The sequence below is a fragment of the Schistocerca nitens genome, chromosome 3 (genome assembly GCF_023898315.1).
Source record: "Schistocerca nitens isolate TAMUIC-IGC-003100 chromosome 3, iqSchNite1.1, whole genome shotgun sequence".
Taxonomy (NCBI): domain Eukaryota; kingdom Metazoa; phylum Arthropoda; class Insecta; order Orthoptera; family Acrididae; genus Schistocerca; species Schistocerca nitens.
The window spans coordinates 520955677-520968296 of NC_064616.1; the positions used below are offsets into that span (position 1 = coordinate 520955677).

At 42.5% G+C, this 12620-nt stretch overlaps 1 protein-coding gene across 1 annotated transcript in view; it reads right to left on the minus strand.

Moving 5' to 3' along the window:
- Window positions 1–413: 413 nt before the first annotated feature.
- The window catches only part of LOC126248440 (regucalcin-like), a 154645-nt gene continuing 142438 nt past the window's right edge, over window positions 414–12620 (minus strand). The window contains exons 5-6 of the mRNA XM_049949419.1: window positions 12139–12251; window positions 414–675 (exon numbers count right to left, since the gene is read on the minus strand). Of these exons, the coding sequence (XP_049805376.1) occupies window positions 433–675; window positions 12139–12251 (356 nt within the window). The 3' untranslated portion in view covers window positions 414–432. The remainder of the gene's footprint in view (window positions 676–12138; window positions 12252–12620) is intronic.

A 12620-nucleotide genomic window follows, 5' to 3' on the forward strand; every position in this document is an offset into this window, starting at 1 on the left:
TGGATGTGTGTGATGTCCTTAGGTTAGTTAGGTTTAAGTAGTTCTAAGTTCTAGGGGACTTATGACCACAGATGTTGAGTCCCATAGTGCTCAGAGCCATTTTGAAACAGAGCGCAGCAGGTCTGAATAAGTATAAAGAACCAATAAGAATCTTTTAAACCGGACAATCGATCTCACAAAACACGATCCTTTCATTATGAACATACAGAAAGTACAACCAATACAATATGTAATTAAAATTCATTTAGCGTGTATATTTTTTCATGCTCCATTCTCGCAGTAGAACCCCCTTACGGTGTCACAGCTGTGGTGAAACATTTTTGGATGAATATTCTTTATATCAGACGGCGCTCAAACAGAATATATACTGAGATATGGGTTTAACATATAGGTAAAGGAAGAGAAGAAGAATGTTAACGTTTTATAAGCCCTTTATTGAAGATGAGGGCTGGCAACGCGGTTGGCCTTCTTGCCGCTGACGCCGAGCCCAGTTACACGGATGACGCAGCCGGCTAGAGGCGTCTGCTGCAGCTGCTCCTGGGTCAGCCCCATGCGCGAAGTCGTCACGTACAGGTCCGACAGATCGGGGCCGCCCCACGCCACAGACGTCACCAGCAATGCCGGCATGTTTAGCTCCTGCAGAATTGCTCCATTGCGCGGGTCCACGTTGATCACCTGGGTACACAAAGCGTGACGGATCAATCTTCCCGCAAAAATACCTCGCTCTCACACGGGACGTGTCTCTCATCGTGAAGCACGCAGAACGTGCTTGTTGTACTCTCAGAAACGAGCTGTTGCACCACACGGAACGTGTTGTTCAACGTAATTCGCGCAGTTCAAAGCGTTTGGCTGTATCTGGCATGCAGACTACATAGTTTATTTACGAAAATGGACGCGCGTAAAATAGCTAGATTAGCTCTGTTAGCGTTCGCCGAAGATGAGCACGAAAATCGCGCAGAAGATTGTGAATGCGTCGACGGGTTGAACAACTAATTTAAAAACTTGCCTTGTTGTTCCTTTGGAGTCATTAACCCTGCTCACTACACTACATTTGACAGATGTCAACTGAGTCTGTACCTTTAGTCTTACGAAGTCCAGAACGCTTTAACCCCCGTTATGTCATTAACTGATATACAGGGTGATTCAAAAGTAGCTGCACACTCTTAGTAGGTGTAATGTATGCATCAAAATAAGAGTAAAATGTTAAAATTTTGTCTGACACTGCTTTATTTGAAAGCTATGCAGTAGAGTAGGGATCACAAGTGCAACACGAAATTAATTCCACTCAGAAAGCAACGACACGAAGCTACCCGAAATTCAGCACAACTACGAATTCTACCTTTACCCCAGAACATGTTCTGATCGATGTGCATGTATACGAAGATAGTGACACCCTCGACTTTTTACCGCTCTCGGAATGTTGCAGGCTTCGTCCATCTCATTCTGCACAGTTGTACGGCTATTTTCAGTTCACTGCTGTAGTTGTGCTACATTCTTAATTGCAACACCATTCACGAGCTCCTTGAGACGGCCCTAAAGGTAGAAGTCAAGGGGTTAAGATCAGGAGATGTGGCGGGCCAAGCAACAGGTTCTGCACGACCTGTCCACTTATCGGGATAAGCAACTTCGAGATACTCTCTTGCCTCCCGACTGAAATGTGCAGGGGTAACGCCCACAAAGCTTCAGTCGATATGCAGGCGAACACGACACTCCAAAAGCCTGTACTGGCCCTTGATATAATGCCTGCCACAAATTACATTACGCATAATAACTCGGAAATAAAGGAGTTCAGACAAAACTTTATTGAATATTTTACTCTTACTTTGATGCATACATTACACTCGAAGTGTGTACAGTTACTTTTGAATCACCCTGTATAATTATAACAAATCATACCAAGTTGTTGATGAATCTTCAGTGTACCTGCTCATTGAAATAGCATACTTCCATGGCACGCAATTTATAATACGAGAAACGACAAATACGAGAAGCCTTTAACCACCAATGAGTCGTTTCACAAACCATTATCGTTACTACTCGTGATAGAATCGAGGCTCTTCGACACATCCTCAGTGTGTTGGCGCTTTGGAACAATGTGTACATATAGCACGTAAGCTATAACATAGGACCAACAAATAAGGTCCCCAGCTGCAAGCGATGTAATTCAGTATGGCATCTACTTGTGTCGGACAACAGCGGTTTGGATCTGTTTCGCCACGTTCTTCCACGATGCAAGAATGTAATTTCTTATTTTGCCTTTCATGTTTGAAAATTTTTCACATCATGGAATTTCGGTTGTGACGTCACAAAACTCGACAATTTCCACGTCCACGTTCGCTTTCAAGTCCCATATGGGGATACCTTACGAGTACCACCTTTTGAGGGGTACTGTTGTGAAGTTTAACAGTTTCCAAAGCCACACCTCTAGGGTCGAGGACGCTAGAGAGAGAGGTTGAAACTTAACAAGGCTGGTTACGATTTAAACAAATCAATATCGCAATTGACAACAGTGGCGTTTATTTAATGCTATTAGTAGATTTATGTTTTGCAGAAACGAATAGAGTCATAGGTAACTTACGTACGTTTATATTATCTCAATTATTCATATACGAGGGGTATGATAAATTTTTAGTGAACACCTTGAAAAAATAAATTTACTTAATTTATTTTTATGTTAACTGATTCCTCCGTCGCCCCTTGGTACAACAACTACACAATTATAAATGAAAGGCACTATACTGTGTATGTTCTACAATATTAATTTGTATCGTTAACCGGTTTCCGGCTTAAAAGGCCATCATCGGACTTTAACTGACCACGTCCCGTCAAAGAGAGCGCAAGAGCGCAATATTCGTGAACGGCATTGAAAAAAAAGCTATAAACCGGGAATAAGGCACGATTGCATAGTGAATGTCATCTATGACAGTGCAGTGTTACGTAGTTAAAAATGTCAAACAGAAAATAAGCATAAAGGGGAAAAAATATAAAAAATTAAATTAAAATTAAAACTAGAGAAAACAGTGCCATATAACATTGTAAATTAAATTAACAGTCACAATAACTAAAATTAATACAAGAAGAGAGTACTGAAGAGTAGCGTGAAGAAGAATTCCACTTAGGTGACAAAAGTGATGGGATACCTCCTAATATCGTGTCGGGCCTCCTCCTGCCCGGTGTTGTGCAGGCAATCGACGTGACATACCATGTGCAAGTAGTTGGAAGTTCCCTGCAGAAATACTGAGCCATGCTGCCTCTATAACCATCCATTAATTGCGAAAGTGCTACCGGAGCAGGAGTTCGTGCACAAACTGATCTAACGATTATGTCCCATAAATGTTTGATTGGATTCATGACGGCGATCTGGGTGGCTAAATCATTCGTTCGAAGAACCCAGCCCATATTCCATACAAACACAGCCCACAAAATTATGGAGCCACTATTTAGCTTGCACAGTGACAACTTGGGTCCATGGAATCGTGGGGTCTGCGCCACACTCAAAATCTACCATCAGCTCTAATCAACTGAACGTTTTTCTAGTCGCCTAAGGTCCAGTCGATATGCCCACGAGCCCAGAAGTGGCGCTGCAGGACATATGCTGATAGCAAAAGCCCTCACGTCGGTCGTCTGCTGCCATAGCCCATTAACGCCAAATTTCGCCGCTCTGACCTTACGAATAAATTCGTCGTACGCCCCACGTTGATTTCTGCGTTTATTTCACGCAGTGTTGCTTGTATGTTAGCACTGACAACTCTACGCAAACGCCATTGCTCTAGGTCGTTAAGTGAAGGCCATCGGCCATTGCGTGGTCCGTGGTGAGAGGTAGTATCAGAAATTTCGTATTCTCGGCACACTCTTGAGACTGTGGATCTCAGAATACTGAATTCCCTTACGATGTCCCAAGTAGAATCTCTCATGCGTCTAACTACCAGGACGCGATCAGAGTCTGTTAATTTCCGTCGTGTGGCCATAAAGACGTCGGAAAGCTTTTCACATGAATCACCTGAGTACCAATGACAGCTCCGCCAAGATACTGACCTTTCATACCTTTTGTATGCGACACTACCACCATCTTAATATGTGCACATCGCTATCCCATGACTTGCGTCATGTCCGTGTATATATGGAAGGTGATACACAAACAGTGTAAAAGACAGAATTGACAATTATAACAGAAAATACATAAGCTAATTTTTTACCAGTTGTGTGAAGAATTCTCTCACTGTAGGGAAGATGTACATATTAGAAAACAACAGAATACGTACTGTACATAAACAATCACAATAAAATAAATAAATGCAGGAAAGCTGGAGGAATAGAATAGAGCACACAGTTTGAAAAGCATTGGAAAACAGTGAGGATTAAGTGACGTTAAGACGAGTGGGAGTAGTTAAATCAGGATTAAAAATGATTTCAGAGCTTATGACATATGAAGTGTTTGGCTTTTCTTTACTTAGTGAAGGAGACAGGACTGTGGCCCTAATTCTGCACATGCCCAGAAAATGTGAAGTCATAACTCTGCTATCTCCAGTTGCGTTCATCTTGAGCCAACCTAGTTAATATATCTCTGCCTCACGGATCAATATAAAACTTATCACAATCATGACATGTAATTTGGTATAGCTCCCTCTGGATAATGACTGTGTCTTTACTAATGAAAATAGACTGAACTCTGCTGCTGATCACATAATAGGAAACTCACATAACACAAAATCCTACAGTTGCAGGAAAATCACAAACATTTTAAGACTTGCCCACTGCTGAACGATTATGTTCCTCTACAAGGAAGCCTTATGCTTACAACATAACACAGACGCATTACGAAAGATTTAAGGCAGTATATCTGAACAAACAAAAATTTTAAAAGCCTATGTAGAAAATAGAATATGGCTTCTAGGGGTATCCCATCTATAAAAATATAATTTACAGTTCTTTAATTCGTGAAGCTGTTACGATTAATTATAGAAAATGTGTATATTAACTTCATTATACACAGCGGCCTGCGGCAGGCACCGTCAGAAGCCCATGTGTACTAGCTTCCCTACAGTTATGGGCAAAATTTGACAGAGGTAGGCTTAACTAGACTGAGCGGGATCCTGGTCACTACCGTCCCACGCTCCCGGCAAGTGCTGCATTATGGGGTAGCTGGCAGCTGGAACGTCAGACGACAACGAAGAGAACTGCAAGTAACATAAAAAATGAGCCACCTGTTCTGGCTACGACAGTTATCCGTTCGCATAGTGGCATGTCACGTATCGTCAAGAATTGTAGGATCATCTAGAAGACTGTCATTTGTCTCTTGCATCGACTTACTGAACACAAATGTGCCGACGTATCGCCGCAGGCTACTCCTCTATATCATCCACCGACACCAACTCACCTTCACCACATCTGATTTTTTATACGCCTGACTGTGTAAAACATTTTCTTTTGTAGGTTGTGTACTAGCACTTGCCCGCGAAAGGCAAAGGTCCCGAGTTCGAGTCTCGGTCGGGCACACAGTTTTAATCTGCCAGGAAGTTTCATATCAGCGCACACTCCGCTGCAGAGTGAAAATCTCATTCTGTCGACAAGAGATACTCTGAGAAACCGTTCCACACTCTTTAAGAAACATTACGACATGTGATCAGATGATTTTTCCGCAACGCAGGATCGAAAACAGACATTCATTTTCTCAGTAGACAGAGAGTTTATTTTCACGGAGGACGGACGATATTTTTTATTTCAGTCCTGACAACTAAGCAGCGGAAAGCCACGGCACGGGTTTAAATGGAGAACTTCGTGCGGAAATTGCAGATGTTTCCACAACAACTATTAGCTTAAACGTGAGGAGTTACACTTATTTCACACAGTTTCTGCAACGCTAAATGTTTTCAAAAAATTTAGTTGGCCTTCATATCCGTCGCATAAAGAAGAGACAAAATGAACTACATTTTATCTCAGTAGCCCTGGAATGTCTTCTTGCTGCATGAAACGTAGCTTTGTGGTGTTTTCCCTGCAATAGTGTATTCCGGCAGATTTTCCTCTGAATTGTAGCACATTTCTCAAAGACTTTTGCGAAACATTTCAACGCCAAAATTGACATGTATTTGTCTTTTTTAAGAGTTTTTGAATGCCGTTAACAAATGTATACCGTTCCATTAAAAAATATAATCTAGTACCTTGGTTTATACAAGAATTATGATTATTAACTAATTGACAAATTTATGTGTTCCTATCTATACTACCATTTTCTGGAAACCTAGTTTTCACTGAGTTGACTAAACTCGTGGGACACCTCCTCATATCGTGTCGCCCCCTCCCACCTTTTTCCCAGCGTAGTGCACCAGCTCGACGTGGCATGGACTCAGCTAGTCGTTGGAAGTCCCCTGCAGAAATATTGAGCCGTGTTGCCTCTAAAGCCGTTCATAATTGCGAAAGAGTTGCCAGTGTACGATTTTATGCATGAACTGACCTCTCGATCATGTTCCACAAATATTCGATAAGATTCATGTCGGGCGATATGTGTGGCCAGATCATTCACTTGAATTGTCCAGAATGTTCTCCAAACCAATCGCGAACAAGTGTGGCCCGGTGACATGGCGCATTGTCATCCATAAAAATTCCATCATTGTTTGGGACATGAAGTCCATGAGTGGCTGCGATTGGTTACCAAGCAGCCGAACATAACAATTTCCAGTCAAAAAATGGTTCAAATGGCTCTAAGCACTATGGGACTTAACATCTGAGGTCATCAAACCCCTATACTTAGAACTACTTAAACCTAACTAACCTAAGGACATCACACACATCCATGCCCGAGGAAGGATTCGAACCTGCGACCGTAGCAGCAGCGCGGTTCGACTGAAGCGCCTAGAACCGCTCGGCCACAGCGGCCTGCAATTTCCAGTCGATCACCGCTTCAGTTGGACCAGAGGACCCAATCCATTCCATGTAAACACAGTCCACACCGTTATGGGGCCACCATCAGCTTGCACAACGCCTAGTTGACGACTTGGGTCCATGGCTTCGTGAGATCTGCGCCACACTCGAATCATACCATCAGCTATTACGAAGTGAAATCGGGACTCATCAGACCAAGCCACGGTTTTCCAGTCCTCTAGTGCCCAATCGATGCGGTCACGAGCCCAGGAGATGCGCTGCAGGCGATTTTTTGCTGTTAACAAAAACACTCGCTGCCAAAGCCCATAACCGCTAGGTTTCGCCCCACTGTCCTAACGGATACGTCCGTCGTACGCCCCACATTGATTTCTGTGTTTATGTGACACAGCGTTAGTTGTCAATCCACCTCCAAAGTATGTTAATTCCTGCTGTTCTGCCATAATCACATTGGAAACCTTTTCACATGAATTAGCTGAGTACAAATGACGGCTCCGCCAACGCAATGCCCTTTTATAGCTTGTGTACGCGATACTGCCGCCATTTGTATGTGAGCATATCGCTATCGCCAGTGTAATCAGTTAGACGAAAATCAGCTAGAGGCCAGATGTAGTACAGTGATTTAAAGTGCTCGCAAATTGTTCATCAAGCCCATTTTCTACCGAAAATACGCATAGGACGGAATTCTATTGCAGATATTTTTGTAATGCTAGTACACAAGAGATTACCAGGTGAAGACTGAGCGAACTAGTTTCTTCTGTAAATGTTTTTACATCTGCACATTATATTTACACTAAATGACAGTATGCAAATAGGTTGCAATTTGACGCATTTGTAACACTTGCATTTTTATTCTTTACGGATATATTGAAGCAATTACGCTCTTTTTAATGGATCTTTTGTGTTTGTCGTACACACGTTTATTACTGGAGCGTAGTACGACCAGAGGCGGAGAGCATACACACTCACGCAATGGAAAGCCCAGATCAGTACAGAACCCTTAGGGTAACAGAGAATCAGGTGTAGGAACGCATAAGCAAGAACGGGGTACCAGGTGTAGGAACGTGCAAGCAAGATCACTCTGCTGCATGAATTCAGATACCAAAGTTACAATTAAATAAGCACAGAGCAAAAGTCTAAAAGGGCATTACTTGTTTAACGGCATTCGAAATCTTTTGAAAATAAGATTCCAGTCCTATGAAAAAAAGAAACCTCTGTCCGAGCAGGCCTCGGAAGGCCAAATGGTACCGACCGGCCGCCGTGTGATCCTCCAACGATAGGCATCACTGGATGCGGATATGGAGGGGCATGTGGTCAGCACACCGCTCTCCTGGCCGCTGACAGTTTTCGTGACCGGAGGCGCTAGTCCTCAATCAAGTAGCTCCTCAATTGACCTCACAAGGGCTGAGTGCACCCCACATTCCCACAGCGCTCGGCAGACGTGAACGGTGACCTATCCACCCATCAAAGTGTTATCCAAGCCCGACAGCGCTTAACTTCGCTGATCTGACGAGAACCGGTGTTAGCACTGCGGCAGGGCCGTTGGCATCTCAATGCTATAGCATTTGTAAAAGTTTGAGGTGAAATTTGGCAAACATACGCAGTTACTTGCTAAATTCAAGTGCCGAGGCAGGGATTGAGGTAGCATCTACCCGCTGGAGACATAAACAACGGAAGCAGTTTACCACTTGTCATCGGACCAGTGCAACTAAATGCATATAAACAAGCTTCAGGCGCAGTCGCAATCAAGTTTACGTGCCAATATGATCATACGCGTACTGCAGGATACGACCTTTTCTGAAACAGGTTTCCTCATACACGTGATCAGTGTAGTGGTCTCCCTTCTCCTCACACCCTTGCTAATGTGAAAGGAATAGTAAAGTGTCCACAGTCTGAAGGACGGTTTGAGCATCGTAGTAATTTACGTCGCACGTTCAGGTTGGATGAGGTAAGGTCTTGCCTTCTCCTGACTTTTGAGCTGATATAGCCAGCCACTTATAATGCGCTACAGTTTAGCCTGGACTCCAGAACACAGCGCCACATCTTGTTTTGCATATGAAAAAATCATGCCAGTGACAAGTGATCCAAGAAACTACTGCAAAGAAACGAAGGAAGATTAAGTTTTAACGACCCGTCGACGGCGAAATCATTGGAGATGGAGCAGCAGCTCCGATTGGGAAAGGATGGGGAAGGAAATCGTATGTACTCTTTTAAAAGGACTATCTTGGAAATTCTCTTATGCGATTTAGAAAAACGGATAATCTAAATCTGGATAGCTGAACGGGAACTTGACAGCTGTCCCGAATTCGACTTCATTGCCTTAACTACTGCGCCACCTCGCTTGGTAGGGGCATCGAAGCTTGAACCTTGGGATTTTTGATCTTACTGAAAAAGATACAACCCCATAAAGAACACTACAGCTTGATGTTTAATTAGAAACAAGTTGAATCCCTGTTGCGCGTATCGTCTAAAATAAAAAGGTTTACGATACATGAAGACAACAAACTACTTGTTTGCCGTCTGACTCTATACAATGTGACTGCGCCGGTAAAACAACAAAATGATTAAACCTAAACAGTATTTATTTATCGTAATTCTAATGCAGCGCATAGTTTCTTACAGCGTTCCGGGAATTCATAATTGTAACATTACTAACATTACTTGCACTTTAGGCATAAAAATGGATTATGGAAAATCTGTATTTGTTTGCTATGTGTATCACCTCAGCCTTTCTAATAAATAAAACGGTCGTCATTTTTTTACGTTAGTGGGCACATGATCACATGCACATACTGATCCTCTTGAACAAGCTGACAGATTTCGGAATTCATTCGAGGTTGATACATGGTATCAGTAACCTGGTCGCTCAAAGAACAATCTCCGTCCGAATCAAAGGAAACATTCTTAGTCCGTTTCTTGTCTCCTTGGGTTTGCCCCAGGGTGCAAATTAAGCCCTCTCTTGTATATTCTTCACACTCATGATTTAGAACGAACCATCACTCGCCCCACAAGAATTTTACAATATGCGGAGGATGTATGTGTTTATTCAACTGCATACTCATATCTTTAGGCCCAAATGGAATTATTCATTACCGTAGAACATATTGACGAATGGCTGTCTAACAATGGGCTGGAACTTTCGGCTGTATTTTGCATTCATCATCAGCCTTGAAAGCAAACTTGTCACTGAGTGTTGGTAACGCTAAAACTGAATGCTTATGACTTTGGACTTCCATCTAACCGAATATACAATTTACTGCCCAGTTGCACATCATACAATGAAATGGAGAAAGCAGAGTTCTTATATTACCTACAAAACTAATACTCAAGTAATATAATAACTCTGCAGCCTGCAACAAAGTACCACTGAATAAACTTTGATTAAAAATCATAGTAGAAGAGAAAATAAAGAATAAAAATCACACCAATAAAATATAGATCTTCAATCAGAACTTAAATAACAAAAATCTTTATTTATGGTTTGTCACGTAAGCAGCTTTAGAAAGTTCACGCTTAGAAGAGGATGCAAAGAACCCTGAAGACAAGTGATCAGACGAAAATTTCTGTAGAAAGTTTATGGAACAAGCATTGTGTTTCATAAACTGAGGGATAAGACATGCAGTACTCTGACTGGTTTTCAGAAAATTATGTTTTGTTAAATAGCGAAGTATTTTATCAGCTAGTAACCATGCACACTCTGTGTGTACAATATATCATTTCTGTATGATATATCATTTCGCACAATCTCGATACACAAACACTTCCACCGGAGAATTGTAATATGTATTATGTTTAGATGAAATGAAATGAAATGCGTCTTCCGTTTATGACACCATTGCTCTGCCCGCACGGCGGGTATTTACGAATTGTTTACAAAAGCATATGAAAACTATGTATGGTAGAGTTAACATGTTTGTGATCGATTCGTCCGACTTCGGAAACACTAAGTCAGACTTACCAGTTTTTTCACACTGAAACATATTCGTTGTGTCTACCATAGCAGCAAATTCATACCAATCTACGTGATTAACTTTTCCAACCACTTTTAGGAAATTTTGCACGTAAGGATATTATTACATACAAAAGTATCCGGACACGCATTCGTGGATATTAATACGGCGTGCGCCCCATTGTTCACCAAAAAGACGGCTTGATCTCTGCTGGAGACGCTTTCGCTGAAGTGACTAAATGTGTGTGGAATAATGGTAGCCCGTCATCCCTTGAGAACCGAAACCAGAGAACGATGCAACGTTGGTCGCTGGGGTCAGGAGCGTAGTCAACGTTCCATGTCATCCCAAAAAGGGTTCTATTGCGTTCAGATCGCGACTCTGGGCCGACCAGTCCTTTTCGGGAATAATATTGTCCACAAACCATTGCCTCATATATTGTCCACAAACCATTGCGTCATAAACAGGGTGCACTGTAAGGCAGATACAATCATCGTCCCCTAACTGTTCTTCTACTGTACGCATTACACAATGCTGTAAAATGTGTTCATATCCTTCCGCATTTTGCGTTTTAAGCACAATAAGGACAACACATCCTACCCACGAAAAACGCCCGCTTACAGTAACACCACCTCCTCCACACTTCACTGTTGGCTCTACACTCTTCCATCAGATTTTCACAGGGTATAGCGTGATTAATAACTTAAAATCACTTGTTTCCAGTCACCCATCGTCCAGTGGCATCACTCTAAACACCATCTCGGGCGATCTTAGTACTGACTACATAAATGTGTGGCTTACGTGGGGCAGCTGGACCTTTGTACCCCATTGTTATCCATTCCCTAAGAACAATTACTGTGCCAGCTGGACTTTTGGTAGCACACTGGAACTCGAGAGTGATTTATTTCTCTGATTTCATACGATAAAACACCCTCCGCATTTCTCGACGGGCCCTGTCCCGCACTACATGAGCTCTGCCTGGTCTCGGTTTAGCTATGAATGCTCCTTCACGTTTCAACTTCACAGTCACATCACGAACGGTGGACGCGGGCAGCTTTGCAAGTGTTGAAATGTCTCTGATCGATTTGTTACTCAGTTGACATCCAATGACTACTTCACGTTCGAAGTCGTCCAGCTCTCCTGACCGGTCATTATTGCTGTTGCTGCTTCTCTGCTGACAACGCAAAGCTCCCCACCTCCTTTTACGCTGATGGGTTCACCTCTGGTGATATTTAGTGGTCATTTCTGCACTATAAAGGGGTGTCCGGATACTTTTGATCAAATAATGTATAAACGCTCTGACTGGAGAACTCACCCTTCCTCCTTTGAAGACTGCTATCCAGAGATTTCCTTTGTTGTCTATTGTCATTCCGTCAGGAAGCTCACCTGTTCCAGTGGAAGTCAACTGGAAAACAGTTTTGTTTGCCCCTGTGGAAAGAGAACAGAAAGTCAATGCATTATTATCACGTAACGCACCAAAACTACTGATTGTGCAATCGACACACTACTGTACTCATACGTAAATAACAGATATCGAGCGATTTTGTGCTAGGTTTAACACACTGGACTCTTAATGGGGGGGCCTGCGGTTAAAATCCCCTTCCGGACATCCATATTTATGTTTCCCGTGATTTCCCTAAAGGGCTCCTAACAAATGTCGTGACGGTTCCTTTGAAAAGGGCATGGTGGATTACCTTTCACATTAAATACTACGAGAGTCGATTATGTAGCTGAAGCGATACTGATTATAAATATTCGTAGCTTGATTAATGATGATCAGGCACACACATTGAGTTA